Here is a 20,142-nt window from a genome sequence, read left to right on the forward strand (position 1 = left end):
GTCGGCAGAGAGGACCCTTGAAAATTTTCCTAGTGCTGGGAAAGATCATATCAGGCAGCAGAGTGCTTTTTGCACCACTTGGAAATGGAGAAACCTTCAAGCAGATGGGATATTCAAGCCAACTTTCCGTTCCCTTGCACTTTACAGGTAAGGATAGAGGTAGCAGGAGGACGGGCTGGTTTCCGTGTTGTAGTGAAAACACATCTGTGTTTGCGTCTTCCAGTTTCAGTTCTGCAGGATGCACATGTTTTCCCAGTTGCTGAACTTGCCTCTCTTCCAAACTTACTCACCCATCTGCACAGGGGTGTGGAAGGAGTGGGGACATGGGAGGCAAGTGTTTCACTACCAGGCATGGAACTAGGACATAAAACATCTTGCTCAACAGAAGCAAAAAGCTTACTTCTCGTAGAGAAGTGTTACTTTCCATGACAGTGCAATGTTGTGGGAATGCTCATCCATATTGAATTAATTTGGAAATTGAGGGTTTATTTAGTTGCAGAAATTGAAAAGAATTTTTTTACTTAAACTAATTTGTTCCTGTCTTGTTTTTGTGGACCATTTAATTCCTTACTAGTTCTGACCTCATAACAAGTCTAAATAAATTTTTGAAAGACTTAAGATGTTTGCTTTGATGCTTCCAAAAATGAAAGAGCCAAATTTTGAAGGCCAGAGTCACGAATGGACTGTGGCATTGTACACGGAATTGATTTGCTGCTGGTTTTGCCTCTTTGAGAATACAGAAAGCAGTGGTTAGGAAAAGCACTTGAAATGTGAGAGGCAAAATCTTGACCTTTTCTACCGCTTAAAGCAGGTCTGTTGAGTTGTTTGCTGTTCCCATTATTTCCATTTAGTAATGTAAGGGGTCTCAAATGATCATAGCTGTACTTCTCTGTTTTTACTGGAAAGGAGATTTGTTCTTTGTAAGCTGAAGAATGTAAGAAAAAAGGGGGAAAATGGAGGAAAAAAGGAGAAATGTAAAGTGTTAACTTGAGGTGTGTGGGAGGGCAGAAGAAAGGTATAGTTTTGTGAGAATGTTTACTGAAATGAGTGTTCAGAGAGAAAAAAAAGAAGGGGGGTGGGAGAAGACCTCAGCACCACCCACCCCCAAGTGTCTTGAAGCAATACGGTGAAACAGTTGTTTATCATTTAGATTTTTGTGAGATCTTAACCTCCTGAGTTCTTCCACCATGTGTGAAGACTTAGTACAGCGAAGAGGTGAATCTCTAATACATGAAAGAGATTGTGATTCATCTTACTTATTTCTGCTTCCAAGCCACCTCTTCCTTAATAAAGAAACATAGAAGGCTCACTTTTAAACTTAGGCTAAAAAAATATAAAAAATCGACAAATGACAACCTAGCTTTTTTTTTTGCATTAGTAGCGTAAAACACAAAATAAACCAGGCTGCAGTCTTTTACATTAACATTGATCACCAAAAGGCATTACAGTAAACATCTGTAAGAAGATCCTCACCGCACAGGATTTTATTAGGCCCTCGACATTTGTGTACATTTTTAGGAACTTGCTGCTTTTTCAGATGCAAACTGTTTTCTTTTTGAGGTAGATCCTCTCATTTGCTATGGATTATTGGATTCTTGTATTACTTCCCCTTCAGGAGATGTGCTTGCCTTTGATACTTACGTGTTTGTTCCTACTATCTGGAGGTCTCTGGTATCAATATTAAATAGTTTCTCATTTCTGTTGAAATGCGTCAGCCACTTTGGTTGACACTTTTCGGTTGAAATGTCAGTGTTAACTAGTTGTGTCTGAGAAGGTAAATATTTACATTGAGACAACCAGCACTGATGTGACCAACCCAGATGTCAATAGATGCATTGCTGCCTAGTGTCAGATGTTACAGAATCACAGAATCACAGAATGGTTAGGGTTGGAAGGGACCTCTGGAGATCATCTAGTCCAACCCCCCTGCCAGAGCAGGGTCACCTACAGCATGTTGCACAGGACAGCTTCCAAGCAGGTTTTGAATGTCTCCAGAGTGGGAGACTCCACCACCTCTCTGGGCAGCCTGTTCCAGTGCTCCACTACCCTCAAAGTAAAGAAGTTCCTTCTCATGTTAAGATGGAACTTCCTGTGTTCAAGTTTATGCCCATTACCACTCGTCCTATCACTGGGCGCCACTGAAAAAAGACTGCTCCCATCCCCCTGGCATCCTCCCGTTAAGTATTTGTAAGTATTAATAAGATCCCCCCTCAATCTTCTTTTCTCTAGACTAAAGAGACCCAAGTCCCTAAGCCTTTCTCCATAGGAGAGATGTTCCAATCCCCTAATCATCTTCGTTGCCCTTTGCTGGACCCTCTCCAGCAGTTCCCTGTCCTTCTTGAACTGGGGAGCCCAGAACTGGACACAGTACTCCAGATGCGGTCTCACCAGGGCAGAGTAGAGGGGGAGGATGACCTCCCTCGACCTGCTGGCCACACTCTTCTGTTCCAGCTAAACAAGTTCTCTACAGAAAACCCCAAAGGGGGCAGAGTTGGAAGTCTGAGAAGTCATTGTGCTTCTTAGAATAAAACTGTTTTTTATAGAAAGTATGCAGTTTGACTGGCAACAAAGCAGTCATTACCCAGTGGGCTCTTTTCGGATCAGCATTACATTGCTACAGCAGGTATCAATAAAATCTAAACTATTATATTTCGTAACAGAGTATATACTAGGCTTCTAACAAGATTCAGTCACTGGAAAAGCAGAAAGTTCCGTGGATGTGTCAAAGCTTTAGTTCATGTGCAATCCGTTGTGCTGGCATAATAAGGCTGGGTTTGATCTTAACAGCAGCTTGTAAGAGTATTTATTTTTCTTTTTAGAGGCATAGAAAAGACTGTGTATTCCAGCTGAAAAGGGAAGCTGGGATTACTCTTGAGTTATCACGGCAACTAGGAGATTCCTTGATTTAAATTGTTTCAAATTATGAACGCTGCTATTTTGTGGCAGAGTATTAATATTACCAAAAATACAAGTGGGTTGGGTTCTGCAGAGTCCTCTGTAGTCACCTAAAAGGTTTCCATATGGAATTTAAATTGAAGGAAGTCTCTCTGCTGGTAATACAGCTTTTCCATATCAAAGCCACGTATGGGAGCTAGACCAGGTGCCAAATCCTCACAGGAGACAGCATGTTTCATGTTCAGGAGGCTGTAGAGTCACCAGCTAATCTTCACAGGGCCTTTGTGGTTGGCAGATATTTCTAAGTCAGCCTGGTTTAGATGCCTCCAGTCACCCACATTCAGAACGTGGGCACTGAAACTAAAGAAAGGGAGCAGGTTTTTAATTTTCAGAAACTCGGCGAAAATCTGTGTTTGCTTCCTAAAGTGAAACACCTGATTCTGTATTTAGAGTCTCTGCTTTTGGAAGCGCTGGATCGAATGAATTATAAAACGCTCTGTTAGCCTACTGGAGCTGTATTTCTAAGTCCAAAATCCAGAGCACAAGTTTTTCTCTAAACAGGGAAACAAGTAGCTGTTGAAAATACTTTCTCATCAGGTCACCACCTGATCAGGATTTAATTTTTCCTTAACTGCTTTTTTTTTTTTTTTTTTTCCTAACTGAACTAATACTCTATTCTCACAAACCCAAGGCAGTTGGTTCCTGGCCTCTTGCATTGCAGTATCCAATTTGTCACCGGTGTTTTGGGTTACTTTGCATTTGACGTAATGCGTCAACTGGCCTGACTTAAAGGGGGAATTCCAGTGGCGATTCCATTGTCTGCACCAAGGTTTAGTTGGCACACTCTATTTTTATAATGTCTTGACTCTTAATTGTTATCATTGAAACAAATATGCTTAGATTATTATATACCAGAGAGTTTTTTTTCTTCTTTCAGGTGTCTGCTGGAGTGCCTCCAGAAGGGGATCAGAATGGCCTCATGGGGAGAGTGGATGAAGGCGTGGATGAATTTTTCACTAAGAAAGTGACAAAAATGGATTCAAAGTAAGTTCAAATTTATTTTTTTCTTAAAAAATGAAATAAAAATAAAAAATCCACCCTGATAGCTGGGCACTTGTAAGTTGTATTTGACTTCTGTTTCCAACATCCAAGGTTGCTGTTGTCAAAGCCAGAAAATACCTTAGTGGTCAAGACATTGTGAAGTCAATTACCCTCCCTTAAAAATGACTACTTTGCAATAAATTGCTTTAATATGCCATGTGGAGGGGATTATTGACTAGTGTGTATTTTTATAATTCAGTTGAGTTCATTTTACCCTTCAGTGGAGCTTGTTAGAGCTGAAACAGAGCTGTGTATTGGTTGAGACTCTTTTTTCTAGTGCTGGTAGTACACACGAGCATCTCTGTCTAGTAAGGACTGCCATTGGGCACAGTGTTTTGATAGATGAGAGTAGATTTATGTTCTTTTAGAAATATATTAAAGCTGTGTTTGACCAATTTGTAGTATTCCAGATTTAGGCAATACGTTAATCTGAAAGATATGTCGTCTTCAGCTTTCTATAAGGGTTATACAGTTTAGACAGTTGCTTTGTAGCTGGTTGTAAATTTACAGAACCATGGATCTAGATATCTTTGCGTTCATGCATGTTCGTGCACATACCCACACAGAGACACATACACACAAATACTTGCCTAAATAAATGGGAAAGCTAGGGCGATTTCCAGACCATTTGGAATGACCCTTTCTGTGCTGCATGTGACACCCATTAAGGAAAATGGTAGGTGTTAAATGGTAGATAGCTGTGACAGGAAAAGCAAATGTTTTAAAGTCACTGTGAGTTATAAATACCCACAGTGACATGTGAAGCTACGTGTGATACATTATGTGTAGTGGTGAAATTATGGTAGCTTTGAAAAATGGATTAGCCAGGTTAAGTTCAGGGTGCTCGCGGACTACTGCATCCTCCTGTGCTTCCCTTGGGCGCTTGCCAGCCACTCATTTCAGATGTCCCCGTGAATTCACACTATCCCTGTGTGCCCATCCCTGGCCATGCCCGTGGCTAGGGTTCTTTGCTCCATTTGTTGCACCACTGGCTCTTTCTCCAGTTGGGGTGCTTGTATGCAGATGTGTTTTGTGCCCAACTTTCCCCTCGAATGTGAATACTCTGCTCATAAGATGCCTGTAGAAAATCTTACTGGGAGGTGGGTTGTTTGGGTGTTGATTTTTATTTTTTTTTTTTATTTTATTTTTTTATTTTGAGGAGGGATGGAAACACTATAAAGGTGATCTCTTTCTGTTCCTTACTGAGAGAAGGTGGCTGTGCCAACTAGTTCCTCTTTCAAGCAGGGCCCTTAACAGACAAGATCCTCCAAAAGCTGTAAATCATGTGCCTGGATCACTTGTTATCCTTTTACTAATGGGCAGATACAAAGCAGAGGTAGCTCACTGTGGAAACGGAGTGAAATTGTATGTGCATAGACAGCTTGGGCAGAGCTCCACTGAAGCAACACCTCCCTGGTGTTGGAAACAGCTGGGTGCCCAGTGCAGATGAAATGGCTCCCTCTTTTCATTATACCATGCACAAGGCCGGCATAGGAATCCTCAAGACAGTATGATCAATGTTAATTGTCCAGTTTTTAATTTAAAGACGCCAGCTAATGGCTGAGCCTAGGGCAACCGATGGATCATACAAAAGATTGGCTTTGCCCAGGACAAGTAATTTGGTACTATTTAAAAGAGAGGGAGGAGGGGAGTGAAGAGTTTAAAATGTCTGTGTGTTTTATTAGGAGACCATCAACTAAAAGTTCAGACAGCAGTGAGCCCAGTGAAACCGGTGATGAGAAGAAGAAAAGGGACTCAAGGAAGAGTGGCTTCCTTAACTTAATCAAATCAAGAGGCTCCAAATCTGAACGTCCCCAGACTGTGGTGGTGGCAGAGGAGCCCTCCTCGCCCAAGGTTGCTGCAAAAAGTCCAGCTGTAGACACAAGCAGGAAGGAGGTAAAGCCTGCAGAGCAGAACGGTGGTACAGAGCGATCTGAGGAATTAAAGACGCCAGACTCGCTGGAAGAGGTGCAGCCAGACGATGCTGCAAAAGCTGAGAGGGGTGACAGCAAAGGAAGCCCACAAGGAGGCCGGAGGTACGGCGTGCAGGTGATGGGCAGTGGACTTCTTGCAGAAATGAAAGCCAAGCAGGAGAAGAGAGCAGCCTCTGCTCAAAAGGTGAAGACAATTTAATTTCTTTTGAAAAAATGAGAAAGGGGAGGTGGACTGGGTCTACAAGGGTTGGTGGCTGGGGCTTGAGACATCGGTCCTGCTTTCTACCAGGGGTTATGGTGTTCCTGCAAGAGGATTGCTTTCTGCTGTGGTGGTTGAACATAAATACCTTGGCCAAGGACTAGGCTGCACATGTGGAGCAGGAGATGCACACTTAAGCCTTCACTTTCTCTCCTCTTGTGGAGGAGGTGACACCAGCTTTTGCACTTGATGTCAGGCCATCACAAGCACAGAAGAGGACATGTAACTGTTTGCATGTGTTACAGAGTAATTTTGGGGCAGTCATAGTTTGGATGTCTCCACTCTATGGTGCATGGTTTGTTCACGTGTAATGGAAGCATGTTTTACAAGAGGTAAAGCTAGGACAGACTCTTACTGTGTGCTCCCTGCACACTGGTACCTCAGGTGTTTGTCAGAGTCAACTACAGTGGTAGCTATCTGTACTCTTCTCTTTTGGAAGGTGATGTAGAAAGATGGAGAGATGTACTGTATTTTAAATTATGTATTCCATGCAGAGAAGTAAATCTGGCTTCCAGACACTGTTTACAGCTATTCAGCTTATACTTTTCTCGTTGCACTTTTTTATTTTTGTGTCCTTTTGTCCTACACCTAATTATTTTTATGCCTTTGATTTCTGTATTTCAAATACTAACACTCAAAGAAATAAGCATACATTTAAAAAAAAAATAAATCTATTCCCAGTTATGTGTCCAGATTCGCTTCGCTCTATCTAATTTTCTCGTCTGTGAAATGCTGATGCTGAGCCGGAACCCTGCTTCACTTCACAAACACGTGGAGTGGAATATCCTTGTGTTACTCCAAAGCATTTTGTGCCAAACTGTTTTGCCTGATGCCCATTTCCCATTGAACTTCCTCATTGTCGGCCCCTGCTTCCTTCCAGCTGAAGCTGGCATGTTCTAAAATTACCAAAGGATCGGCCTTTTTTCATTCCTCCTCTCTTCCTCTTTGTCGTGCAGTGCGCTCAGATACTATCCATTCCCCACCATTTATCCCTGGAATTTGGAAGGTGTTACCTTATGGCAAAGCTCATTGCAAGCTCTGTGTTTTCCTTCTAGTAACACATTGCATAATTATCTTACTGTGACTGAGCAAGGCACCCAAAGTTCATTTTTACCTTTCTTCATGCTCTTACAGTGCTTGCCATGATCGTAGAATCATCATAGAATAGTTTGGGATGGAAAGGACCTTTAAATGTCATCTAGTCAAGCTCCATCCAACCTGACTTTGAATGCTTCCAGGGATGGGGCATCTACCACCTTTCTGGGCAGCCTGGTCCAGTGTTTCACCACCCTCATTGTAAAAAAATGTCTTCCTTCTATCTAGTTTGTCTGTCCCCATCTTATAAACCCCCTTTAAGCACTGAAAGGCCACAATAAGGTTTCCTCAGAGCCTTCTCTTCTCCAGGCTGATCAACCCCAACTCTCTCAGCCTGTCCTCATAGGCGAGGTGCTCCAGCCCTCTGATCATTTTTGTGGGCCTCCTCTGGACCCGCTTGAGCAGGTCCCTGTCTTTCTTCTACTGGGGACCCCAGAGCTGGACGTAGTACTCCAGGTGGGGTCTCATGAGAGTAGAGTAGAGGGGGAGAATCACCTCCCTCGCCCTGCTGGCCACGCTTCTTTTGATGCAGCCCAGGATATGGTTGGCCTTCTGGACTGCCCCATTCCTGCAGACCCTGGAGTCCTGTAATAAGCAGATTCAGATTTAACATGGTACTCTATGGCTCATTAAAGTCACCCTCAGCATAAAAATTCTTTTTCCAAAGAAATGAGCAATTCCCACCTTTCTCATTAGTGCTGGGTAGTGCCCATCCATAGTCTCACTGATTTCTAAGAGACCAAGTAAAATGCCATATGATTTTAAACGAGTGCTATGCTCCGCCCATAACTTATAAAATACTGAGTTACTCCAGATTATATAAATTTTTACAACTGCATAAACTGTGTGTGCTTGGTACTCTTCAGGTTCTTAACACCTGTCATCTAAATTTAATCCGATCTAGAATGATGTCTCTAAGGCAGAATATTAGCATGAGTAATTTTTTTTTTTAGTGGGGAGAATAAAAGTCTGCTTCAGTTGATTAGCGTTCATAGCATTGGTTGAAAACTTGAATTTAGGCTATCAGAAAGAAAGGTTGTTGCCTTTTCCCAATATTTTTTTCCACCCTTTGCTTTGTTTCTGGTTGGAAAGGTTATCCCTCTTCTTTGAGGTTTGTCATTAGTTTCCTGTTCTCTTTAAGTTATTGTTGTATTAATTTCTTAACAGCCTCTCCTTTTTATATTATTTGTTTTAGAATTTAAAAAAAATATTTTCTTGATCTCACTTTTCATTAGATTTTGTAAAAAAAAAAAAAAAAAAAATATGGAATGCAACAGTAGGTCTTTTTTTTTTTTTTTTTTGAGTGACAAGAAAACTGAATTGAAATAGGAATCTGTATGCAGAAGGGCACTGGGTTATCCATTCTTGATGTTGCCCAGACCACACAAAATCGAACTACTGTTCAAAAGAATTTTTCGCCTACTTTATCCTAGATTGTAATATCGAACAATTTAGTTTTGTACTTTTATTCATGATATTCATGAAGGTGAAAATCATGCGGTATCCTGATGGTTGAGCTATGGAAGAAAGCATCCCACTGCTGTTACGTTGTTTAGGATGGGTATAACATCAACTTCCCTAACATCTTCAAATTTATTAGAATTCCAGTATGATATAAAATTGGGTTTTTCTTTAAGGTACAGATGGCTGCTTATATTCTGAGCTATTTTACGTGAAAACAAAGCCAGAAGGAATTTACTATTTCATTCATACCCTACCGCAGTCTTGTTACAGATACAAGTGATGAGCAGGTGCACAGTAGATGGAAAGATGGTAGATGCTTTTTTGTTTTCTTTTGCTTAGAATACAACCTGCAAATTGGCGTTAACGGTAGAGACGAATATTTTCAGATTAGCATTGCCTCTAGGCGTGCATAAAAAGATCTTTTAGCTCCATCTAGTGTTTACAGACTGAATTTTTAAATACCTCAGGCAAGACCTTCATGAGCAGACCAAGATCACCTGTAATGCGTTTATTCACTCTCAGTGATATTCAACTCTGTAGTATTTCCCAGCCTTTCATGAATTCCTATTAAAAGTAGAGCCTGGTCAGTATTTATCTACATGATAAATTCACTTGCATTTATGTGATATGATTGACAGGTGCTCAGAGTAAATTTTTGCAGCAACTGTTCCGTGTTGTCTCGGGACTGTAAGCGGTTTGTAATGTGTGTACAGTAGGTAGCCAAACAAGCTACCATCCTAATTGCATTTTTAAGTACTACACTAATAGATGCCAGCGCTGGCTTTTGTACTTCTCTCTGTATGTACATGGTCATATTTCCCCAGTAGACCCATAACTAGGGAGGGAGGAAGGAGTTGTGATGAAATTAGTTTTCATATTCTTGTACAGCTCCTTTAAAAGTAATTTACTGTAGCTGTGTTACACATGTATCTTCAATATTTACATAGGTAAATGAGTGTTTCAGTGAAAGTTAATGAGAATCCACATTCCATGAAGAAATTGTTGGTAAATTTAGTTCTCAAAGGTTTTTTTTTTTTCCAAGGTGTGGAATAAAAATCCAGTAAGTGGAGTGTGGTACTCCATTCGAAAATATATAGCCAAGACAGTCTTACAAAGCAACACATGGCTTTAGGAGGTGGAGAGGTGAAAATTTAGCCAAAATAACAATGACAGTCAAGAAATGGGAATAAAAACTGAGTTTTCACTCAGTGGTACAAAGCATAATGTTCCTGCTAGCTTTGGAGGGGACTTTGTTTTGTCTGTATGGGCACCATATCTTACCATTCTGGCCCTACAAGTCATGGCATTTCTAGAGTACTTTTGACCAGAGGACTTCATAGTTTGGCTTACACGTTGTTTTTAACATACAGATGATTTTATACTTAAAACCTGTAGAAATATAATCTTTTAGAGTGAATAGTTATATCTGTATCAGGGTAGTTTTACCGTGCAGGAAGTTTAATGATGATTTTGATAGCATCCTTCTTAATGCAGTGTGCCTTTTTAAGCGCACACCTGTACTTAGTGGAGAGGTTGGGAGGTAGCATTACCCTGCCAGGTCTCACTCAGGAATGGCGGGCACTCAGCATCTCCATACCTCTCGTTGTTGTATTAAAGAGAGGCTTTGTTTGAGGAGCTGTGGTATTACATGAAGAAAATGGAGTTATCAGTAAATCTGTAAAGGCCAACCATACTGTATTCTGCATCGCTCCCTAAAATCTGCTTCTCCTGAAATGTCTGTGTTGAATTACCACCACAGGGGAAAGACACATGGCCAGCGGGGATACTTAGCGATCGTTCCTTTATGTTTATATTTAAAATACTAATTTGACTCTAAATCTGTCAATATTTCTATAATTAGTATGTGCTCCTGCTACTTGTAACCATTCTCTTCCTTCCTATACTTCCTGTTGTCCAGTTTTTATCTACATTCTATCCCAGGAATCTTTTAGATTGTAAGCTCCAAAGGGCAGTGATCATGTTTGACATACGCTGTGTGGCACGCGGTGCAGGTTTCTAAATGCTGTGGGACAGTCAGATCCCAGCACGAGTCATGCAGGGTTGGTGTTGCAGCGGTAATAGCAGTGTCCTGAATATGTGAACAGGACTTATGTGTGGATATATAACCAAATGCAATGGTCGTTAGCACAAATCATGTGCTTTAAGTCATTTGCCGCACTAACTGTCTTGAAATAGCGAATCGAGGTCAAGATTGAAGCTACCTGCAAAAGTCTATCCCCGCTTTTTTAGTTTCAAAAAAATCTCACTTTTTTGCCCAGTCTTACCTTTATAAGGTTTTCTGCCATAGTATATCCTGTCCTTATTTTGATGCACTTTTTGTATCCTCTCTTTTATCCATCTGCTTAAGCATCGGTAGCAGGTAAGACAGTAAAAGGAAGCTGGTTCTTTTACAGACACATCAGCTGCGTATCTAAACTTCTCCTGGTGAATACACAGGTTTCAAGCTCACTTGGGCTGGACCTGTGATTTGACAAAAGTCTTCACACCATTTCTTTTGAGGCCAGGATGTTAGGAAAGCTATGCTTGAGAATACAAGACTTAGCCTTATCAGCAAGATAAACAAGACTCATGAGTGCCTGAACAAGAAGCCCCCTTTCTTTAGAGGTGCTGAGAGTCCAGCAGCCCTTGTGATGGGTAGCTATAAACACCTTTCATGAGGTAAGGTCTATTTATTTTAAAAGGAAGCCTGTAAATATGTGGGCACTGCTGCTTCTGTAGTTGTTATTTTATCTAAAATAAAAAGTTGTTCGTGTATGTGGAAGAGCATAGGATCCATTCAGCAGTCCTATATTCATAATCTAGATCTTCAGAAAAAGGCTTTTTGTTTTAAACCTAAGCAAGGAATTTTTAAATGTGGAGCTACATTTGAAGAAAAGACTGTTTCTAGCTATCACCTTTAGTTTCAACTCTTGTACATTAGGATACCTGTAGCTTAGAAGACAGGCTGTCATTGCAGCCATGCTGGACGTGTGGCAGTATTGTTATCAAATCAGCATGGTTTTATTCCTACTTAGAACTCCAAGACCTCAAAGAGAAGCAAGGAGAGAGAATCCACTGTTTATTACTATCACTGCTTTCTCTGTCTTATGTCTTCCAAGTTAGAGGGTTTTTTCTAACGGAATGACTAGGTTGTATTAATTACAGATATATTATTAATATGAGAGCTTTTCTCACTCTTTCAGAAACTTGGGAATGACACAACTAGAGAGTCTTTTGACACGGCGGTGAGCTCAGAACGACTGGATGGAAGTGGTACAGGTACCTTTCGGTTTTCCGGTATAAACCCTTTCTAGAAAATGCAAAATGCCTAACCCTCAAAAATCTCACTTTCCTCTCCTGTGCCGACAATCGCTCAAGCAAAATACAAGCTTAGGCAAAGCGAAGAAGAAAAGTTTACCTTTTGTACTGTTTGACAGCACTTCCTGTGAAGTCAGCTCTACGGCTGAGTTGGTGGCTCAGCTTTTTCTTTGTGCTGCACTCTTGTGCTTCATGTTGCACAGGAGGGAGACTACTTTTGGTGCGTGTGCCTGGGGCACCTTTGAAAGGAGGCTGACTTGCAATGGGATCAGCAAAGCTGAAGCTGAACCCAGGAGCCAGCAAAAATATCGGTGCATGAGGAAGTGAAACTCCTGAATACACCTGATACACCTAGATATGACCAATTTGCGAGGTTTATAGTAGTCAGTGCAGCTACCAGCTTGAGTAGTCCTGGCTTTCAGCTATTGAAAAAGGCAATGGCAGCTGGCTCTTCCCAGGGTTTAGCCAGCTTGACCAAAGCCATGGCTGTCTGTGAAGCTGTGGAAACCCTGGGGCACTGCACCCATGCACAGAATGACTCCCCATCATGTCCAAAGTGGAGTCCAGCCTTGTAGGGCTTACAGCACTGACCACCTCTGCAGCTCGCCCTGCTGTGCACCAGTCAAGGGGCTCTTGTCAAGCTGTAGTCGTGGGCCCTGACGCGGCAGTGCCTGCAACACAGCCTTCCGAGTACAAGAGGAAAGCCTGGTCTCTCTGCATACCTGCACACTTCTGGGAGTGGCCTGTGAAGTGTTCAAAAGGGATTCAGTTCTGGTGATTTGTGTGCGCTACATTCAGTGGACCAAAGTAGTGGGCTGAGCGGGGAAATCCAGGTCTGATTTCTCAACGATCCCGCAAGCACGGCACGTAGAGTAGCTGCAATATACGGAAGCAAGGCTGAAAAAACAGGCAGAAATCTAAATCCAAGTGTGGTCAACTTGGTTGAACACTTCTGAAATCCGTGTTGAGTTTTTGTACCTTTCTAAAGCTAGTTTTAAAAGACAGCATATTCAGAGCATGCTGGACTCTATAAATCAGCGCTTTTAAAGCCTGCTTATCTTTTGAGGAGGACGACCTTGTGTACTATATGTGTCTCCTGATGTCATCAAACTAAAATCAGAGGAGCAAGAATAGTCTGTGCTCAGGGCATTAAAGTAGTTGGAGGTGTCTGACGCTAATTTTTCTCTGGTCCTTGTTTCTGTATATGACACATTTCACCTCCACCTCACTGCACTGTGCATTCCCCTTCCTTTTGGCCTCCAGCTGTCAGTTCTTTCTTTACCACTCTTGCTTGAGAACCCCCTGAGGCTATTCTTAGATGTTGCAACTACAGTTTGTCTTTGTTTTGGGATAATTTATTTTAACTTACTGGGTTCTAAATAATATTAGCAGGCCTGAGGTTAGGAAGGTAAGAGAGAGAGTTAACAGAAAGTTGCTGGATTTTGCTACAGGAAAACTATAGGTAGTGATGCTGAAGGATAATAAGGGTGTTTTTTACTCCTTGCTTCATGTCAGGATATTGCCTGCTTTTTTGTATGCACACACGCACACAGAGGTGGGGAAGGTGTCCTGCTGTTTCACTCGCAGTATGAAGGTCTATTGCATGCATGCAGACACGAACTCTCCCTGTCACGTGCTTACACAAATACATATGCGCCACACAACTCTATATGATTTGCCAGAGTTTAACTCCAACTGGGTTGAAAAACAGCTACATAAGCTGGAAAAATGTATTGGAGATTGACTTGCAACAAATTATATCAACACTCCCCTCCCTCCTACTGCCATTAAAAAGTCTGTGCTCAGCACTTCTGTAACAAGTAGGATTTCTGACTGGGAATAGCGGGTAGGTAGGTCAGGCCATCATCTGTGAGCACGTACTTGGCTTTGCCAGGTACCCAGGCCACCAATCTGCATTTCAGTTAGCCTGTAATTCTCTTCTGAGAATAAAGATGTGACAATTGTTGAAATTTCCAAGCTAATGTAAAAGTTCCAAGTTTTTCATTATACTTGCTGCATAAAATCCTTCAACCTTCAGAAAGCTGCAGAGTAGAAAAATAGGGCAGGCATTTGGCTTGTTTGCAACCTAGAGTCCAGCAGGCTTTCTACCAACTTGCACAGCTAGATAGGACTGATTTATTCCTTGGAAGTCAGTGTAGCTTTGTCTATAAATACTTTGGGTTTTGTTTAGGATAAATAATATGTTGATAAACTTGCTAATGTGTGGAAACCATAATCCATATACAGTTTCATTAGATAAATCAAAGTGTTATATAAAGAATACTTTGATCTCGGCTAAGTTTCAGAATCTCCTCTAGAGCTTGCTAAAAGCAACAAATAAAAAGATGTAGCCTGCTGATCCCATGTTTGGGATTTATTTTCTGGGCCAGGATTTCTCTGTTGATCTTGGATACCCAATGTTTTGTCTGTAGAGGCACAAAACAGCCAAAGGCTGCCTTTTCCACTGATCCATCGCTGCTTTCTCGGCAGGTAGGCTGTACCATCTGCTCACAGAAATATGAAGGGAGAATAAGGTCCAGCCAGCCATCGCCCCAAATATATTAAAAAGGGGAAGATGCCATCACCTCTGAGGCAATTGAATTGTGAAGCTTAGCACATGTGAAAACTGGTGGCTTTAGATGCTTTTCTTGCAGTGATTTTGAAATGTTAGGGGTCCTCTTACACACTCACACAGCAGCACAGCAGTGATATGTGAGCTAATGATGGTATTTGCCACACAAGCGTATCTGCGCGTGGAGCTTTCTGTGTTGCAGGAGACTTTATTTTATGTGTCTGTTTATTTTTAGTGCCTAAACTCCAGCAGACCCTTCCAGAGAGTCGGTTTGCCTTGAATAAAGGTGACTCCATTTCAGCAGCATCAGAAAAAAATTCAAAAGCTGAACCAAAGGCAGAAGCTGGTGCAAAGGCAAGAAGTTCTTCCAATACACCGACCAGCCCAAAACCCCCTCTGCAGTCAACAAAGCCCAGCCTGGCAGGACGACCCACAGTGCCGCAGAAACCACGCTCTGCCTCTCGTACTGGTGAGGAGCTCTTCTGGGCATTTGTTATCATGGAGATCATTTGTTATCCCCAGCTGGGTACTTCTGAGTGGTGTTTGTGTGGGCTATGGAGGAGACACACCCATGGCCGCATCCTGAACAGAAGCTGAATGTAGAGGGACGGGTTCTTCAGCCACTTGCTCTTGACTTGCATCTTTCTTTTCCACCTCCCTCTGTCCTAATTCAAATAAACTTATTAAAACGCTTTAATCTGTGATCTGCAATAGTATAGCCTGAGGAGAAGCTGTTTTGAGTTAGCCTGCTTTCGCAGAAGAGGAGAGCATAGAGACTACTTCAGCATCAAAGCCCTGTTGTAGCAGCACAGACAAAAATATCTGTTTTCTCTAAACACCTGGCTCTAAATACTAAAGTCCTTGGGGTTTTCTGGCAGGCTGCTCTTCGCCCCTCAAGCAAATACCTGTTATTCTTAATAACTTGCACAAACCAACTGTGTCTCATTTGCTTTTTTCCTCACTTTTTTCCTTGTTTTGCCTTTGTTTCTTTTGACTGGAAATAATTGTAACTGTGCTTTTATAACCATGCAAGACTGCCATTTGAATGACTATTAACTTCTGCTCTGTCCTAACCTCCTGCCCAGATACTATCTCAAGGTTTCCAATAGTAGGAAATATTTCATCAGATCTCCCATACACTTGTCTGTCCGCTATTTAATAGGCCAATGTCACAACCCCCTCTTCCCAAAGTACAGCCACTGCACTTGAGGGGAATTAAATGCTAGTTACTGACTCCCCCAGTAGCTATGGCAAATACAGCTTATTAATCACTAATGACTGAAAAAGTGTGAGCGTATCCATCTGTAAGAGTTCACAGACCTCTAGGCTTTTCCCATACTCACTGTTGACCTTAGAAAGATGTCATTTCTGGTGTGGAGGAGGGGGCAGAAGGATATTGCAGCCTCCTTTCTCTGCTTGATGTGTAACCTGAGCATTACTTGGTCTCTGCACTCCAGTGGGTAGAATATTGTTCAAATACAGAATCACCTTCAGGTTTTAGATGGCTTTAAATTTGTTTTATTGACCATTTTAGAAATGGTCATAAAAGTGAGAGGTGTCGGGAATGATAATCATGAAGATGAATATAACAGGAAAGCATGGTTTATTTGGTGATGCTTAATCTGTAGAATAGGCAGTGTGTTATCTCAAAATCTTAGGTATCAGAAAGACCTGAGCTATCTATTTCTGCCAGCTCCCGTTTCCTGCAGAGAGAGCATACTGTGGGTTTAACACAGAGAGTAATTAATATTTACTCATAATAGGCCAGCTCCTCGGGTGGCAGTAAAAGCAGCACTGTCTCTGTTGCAGTCTAACTTCTATTCTAGTGCTTGTAGCAACCTGCTGGCTAAGCATGACCAGGCGATGTGATGAAGAAGCCAAGCAATAATCCTAGTTACGCTCTTACTCCCGCTGTTGTTTCCAGCGCTGTGGCCAGACTAATGGTAGCAAATTTTTGCTAGGTAATCTGAGGGCAAAGGAGCACAGCTCAGATGTCCACAAATTATCAAAGCCTGAAAGTGGTTCCTCAATAAAGCAGGTAACAGCTTTAGTTCAGAAATACATAGCTGTGTTTGCCAAGCACTGTGCTCATCCATATGTTGATACCGAGCTTCCCAAAGCAGCTGGCCTCACAGGCCCATCAAAAGCATGGAGAAGGTCCAAAAATTGGTGTGTCTGTTCAGATCAAGTTGCATTTGGAAGGTTATCACTTCCCTGTGCTGAAAGTAAAAAGTTTGACTCCTTTGAGGTGGCTACTCAACAGTGAGATAAATTCCTGTTGATTTCCAGTATGCAGCTGAATTAACTCATTTTACAGATGAGCAGTACAGGTTCTCTCTGGAACCTGGAACAGGAATTCTGAGTTCCTTTATCCTTCTGTCAATACTAATGTATCTTCCTAGTTCCTCTGTTGCATACACATGCCACTGTTTACTCTTGGGAAGCAAACATACAAGCGGTTTAAGTAATCCATTGAAGCTCTACTTCCCTGCTGTCCAAACAAAGGGTCTCTAGTGTGAGACTGAAAAGGTCTTCCTGTAAGGACTGGAAAGATGATAGTCAACTTGCCATACATAACACATATCCAGCCTTTTAGAGAAAGAAGATATCCAGATGGTTTAAACTATGGATTTGAATTTAAATTCCAGATTTCCTCACAGTCTAGAGGACGAAGTATTTTTTCTGTTTAGAAACTTTTTGCAGATGCTATCATGTTATGTACTGGCAATTTATTCCTGGAAGTACAGAGTTCTGTAGGCTATTTATGAAGTTTCTGTCACTGGTTTGCTTTTATGCCTTGTGACTGTGAAACAGGACATCTAAATTGATCAGTTCATTATGTTTCAGGACAATAAAAATATAAATAGAAAAAATATTTCCAAAAATCCATCCAAAATAATTTTCAGCTGTTCTTTGCAAATTGCATACTTATGTCTTGCAGGAAATTCAGTTGGTCCCAACAGATTTCTATTTGTGCTACAATAGCAGTACCCATTAAAAATGCTGAAATTGAGATCTTTGCTTTGACCGTTAAAATTCTTTCACCTGGACTGAGGGCCATCACGTGTTCTTTTGACATAATGTAAATTCCTGAATCCTTCTTCTGACACAGATTCTAGCTGGTTTTTGTTTGTGTATTGTGTTGAGCTTTGGCCCATCATAACGATAGCATTTCTGTGAGCTACAGTGCAAATAAGACTTCTCACCCTTTTTTTCATGGTACTCTACAGAGGATGCTCCGGAGTCTCCCTCTGGCCCTAGTTCCCCAAAAGTTGCCCTGCTTCCACCTGTGCTGAAGAAAGTTCCTTCTGATAAAGAAAAGGATGGTCAGAGCAGCCCCACAGTCAGATCATTTTCTCAAGAAGGTAGGAGTGTTGGTATAACTGCTGTTCCAGCATGCTTGTCTTCTGCTAGAATTCGATGTGTCATTGTCCCCTGATTTGTTTTCACTTGGAAAGGAAGAGGGTTATTCATTTGGAGGAAAAAAGGAGCAAGGAAAGTGTATCTGGTCTCCTGTTCCCCATCTCCTCCACCCATGGGTTGGTGCTCTGTATTTTCTTCCTTTGACCAAACCAAGTGAAAGATTAATCCCTTGGTATTAATAATGTAGCTGAACAACTAAGGGAGTTTTGTGTTGTGTATATTATGGTCTAGTTTGGTCTCAATCGAGATGCTGATTGGTATTGGTCACACACAATAATGTGAAATGCAGCTCTGTAGTTCCGCACATTTCCAGGGAAGCAGCCATGATTTTGTTCCTTGCAGCCAGCCTGGTGCTCTGTCTGTACTCCTCCTTTCTGTGGGGTCACTGCATGTGACCAAGTTCACCACCTCCTCGGGCAGCGAGTCTCTGTGTGCCAGGGCAGGGCTTGGTACCTTTTACACACAACAGTAGTCTGCTGCCTTCTCTTTGCTGCTTTTCATGTGTGCGCTGGATCTCTACTTTTGCTGATGCGTTTGCTGGTCCACAGTTGGCCCTCAGAAGAGCTAAGGCTTCCTCTGATAGCATAGGATACGTGGAAAAGTAGTCACAGAAACACTGCTCAATGTGGTGTTAGCTGGCACAAATGACAAGGTTGGACACCTCCAGGTGAGACCCCTTCCTTGCTGGGACTCTCCTCAAGAAAGACAGTGAGTCCCGTTTCCATCCCGAGGTGACTGCCATCACTTAAGCTGTGAGAAAAAGGGGTGCCCTTTCACACTCTGCCAGCAGTTTTTTCAGTGTAGGATGGGGGCAGACGAGTCAAGGCAGATACGTAACACTGGGTTGTGAAGACTGAGAAGTTGTGCTGCCCACAGACCCCACCGCTACCTTCTAGATGAGAGGAGGGACAAAGCCATCCCCAAAGCGGGATGGTCCAGAGGTGTATTTTGAGAAGCTTCTCCCTTTCTCTCCTAGAACTACCATTTCCTTTATGAAACTACATACCTGACGATCTGGGGTTTGCTCCGCTTGCAAAATTGTTGCTGTGGTGGCTACCGTTTGGTGACCACGTCAGCACATGTGCAGTATCTGTCTACAGGTTGTGGCCTCGCTTCAGCCACCTGTATGATGCTGTTGGGCTGCTCTCATGCCATAAAGGTAGCCCAGCAGAACCACCACAATCTCACTGGGTTATGTAGAGGTAGCAGGACACAGCACACCCAAGGGCTTCCTCTGTGTCTGGAAAGAACCGAGGGTTCAGATGGTCTACATTGCCAAAAGCTGCCCAAGTCTGTGGCTCAGGGTCCCGAAAAGACATCAGGGTGTCTGAAGTGCCTCCTGGTGGCTGTGGCACTGTGAGGGCTGCCAGGCGGAATAGAGCCTTGTTATTCTTCTGCCTTAAGTCCCATCAGAGCCTGTGTTGAAACAGGTGAACTGGGCTACAGCTTAGGAATCAGACTCGCTACACTGGTGCCATCATGTTGAGAATGGTTGCAGGCAAAGGCTTTTGCCACAAGACAACTCTCTCAGCTGCCGCCTGGTACCTGCATATGCCATAGTCCTTGTATTCTCACCAGCTTTTCACCAGAGACACCTTTTTACTGCATAACTGGATGTAATGGGACTTGTTGCAGGTACATTTTAATGTGAGGTTAACCTCACCGTTTCTGTGCTATATGCCTTCTCCCGTCCCCCTGTCATGAGAGGGGACGTATTGGAGAAGCAGGGAATATTGGATCATAACTACAGTCCTTCTGTGTTACAGAAATCTCTTAACATAGCAGAGATTTGAGAAGGTTTTGGAGTATGTGGTTGTCACGTGAGAAGAGGGACAACGGCTTTATTTTTAAAACGTGTTTGCTGTTTGCAAATCCTGACATAAAAGGGGTCAGACACTGTTATTTCCTCACTCCTTGCTCCCTTAGACAGACCTCCACAGCCGACTTGACTAAACATAGGGTTTTCTAGTTGCCACTGCATTGCGCTGTACAAATTTTATCAATAATAATTTAGAACGGCTAAAATTGGGTTTCTAGGTCCTTATGGAGCTGCTATGCTTTGCATGAAATTGTTTGGGAAA

General features: G+C 42.3%; 1 protein-coding gene across 1 annotated transcript in view; it reads left to right on the forward strand.

The window, feature by feature from the left end:
- The window catches only part of LRRC16A (leucine rich repeat containing 16A), a 228,753-nt gene that overhangs the window by 203,587 nt on the left and 5,024 nt on the right, over positions 1–20,142 (forward strand). Inside the window, exons 33-37 of the mRNA XM_009885904.1 lie at positions 3,833–3,939; positions 5,682–6,114; positions 11,952–12,027; positions 14,874–15,107; positions 17,869–18,003. Coding sequence (XP_009884206.1) covers positions 3,833–3,939; positions 5,682–6,114; positions 11,952–12,027; positions 14,874–15,107; positions 17,869–18,003 — 985 coding nt within the window. The remainder of the gene's footprint in view (positions 1–3,832; positions 3,940–5,681; positions 6,115–11,951; positions 12,028–14,873; positions 15,108–17,868; positions 18,004–20,142) is intronic.

This window comes from Charadrius vociferus, unplaced genomic scaffold (genome assembly GCF_000708025.1).
Source record: "Charadrius vociferus isolate BGI_N301 unplaced genomic scaffold, ASM70802v2 scaffold195, whole genome shotgun sequence".
Taxonomy (NCBI): domain Eukaryota; kingdom Metazoa; phylum Chordata; class Aves; order Charadriiformes; family Charadriidae; genus Charadrius; species Charadrius vociferus.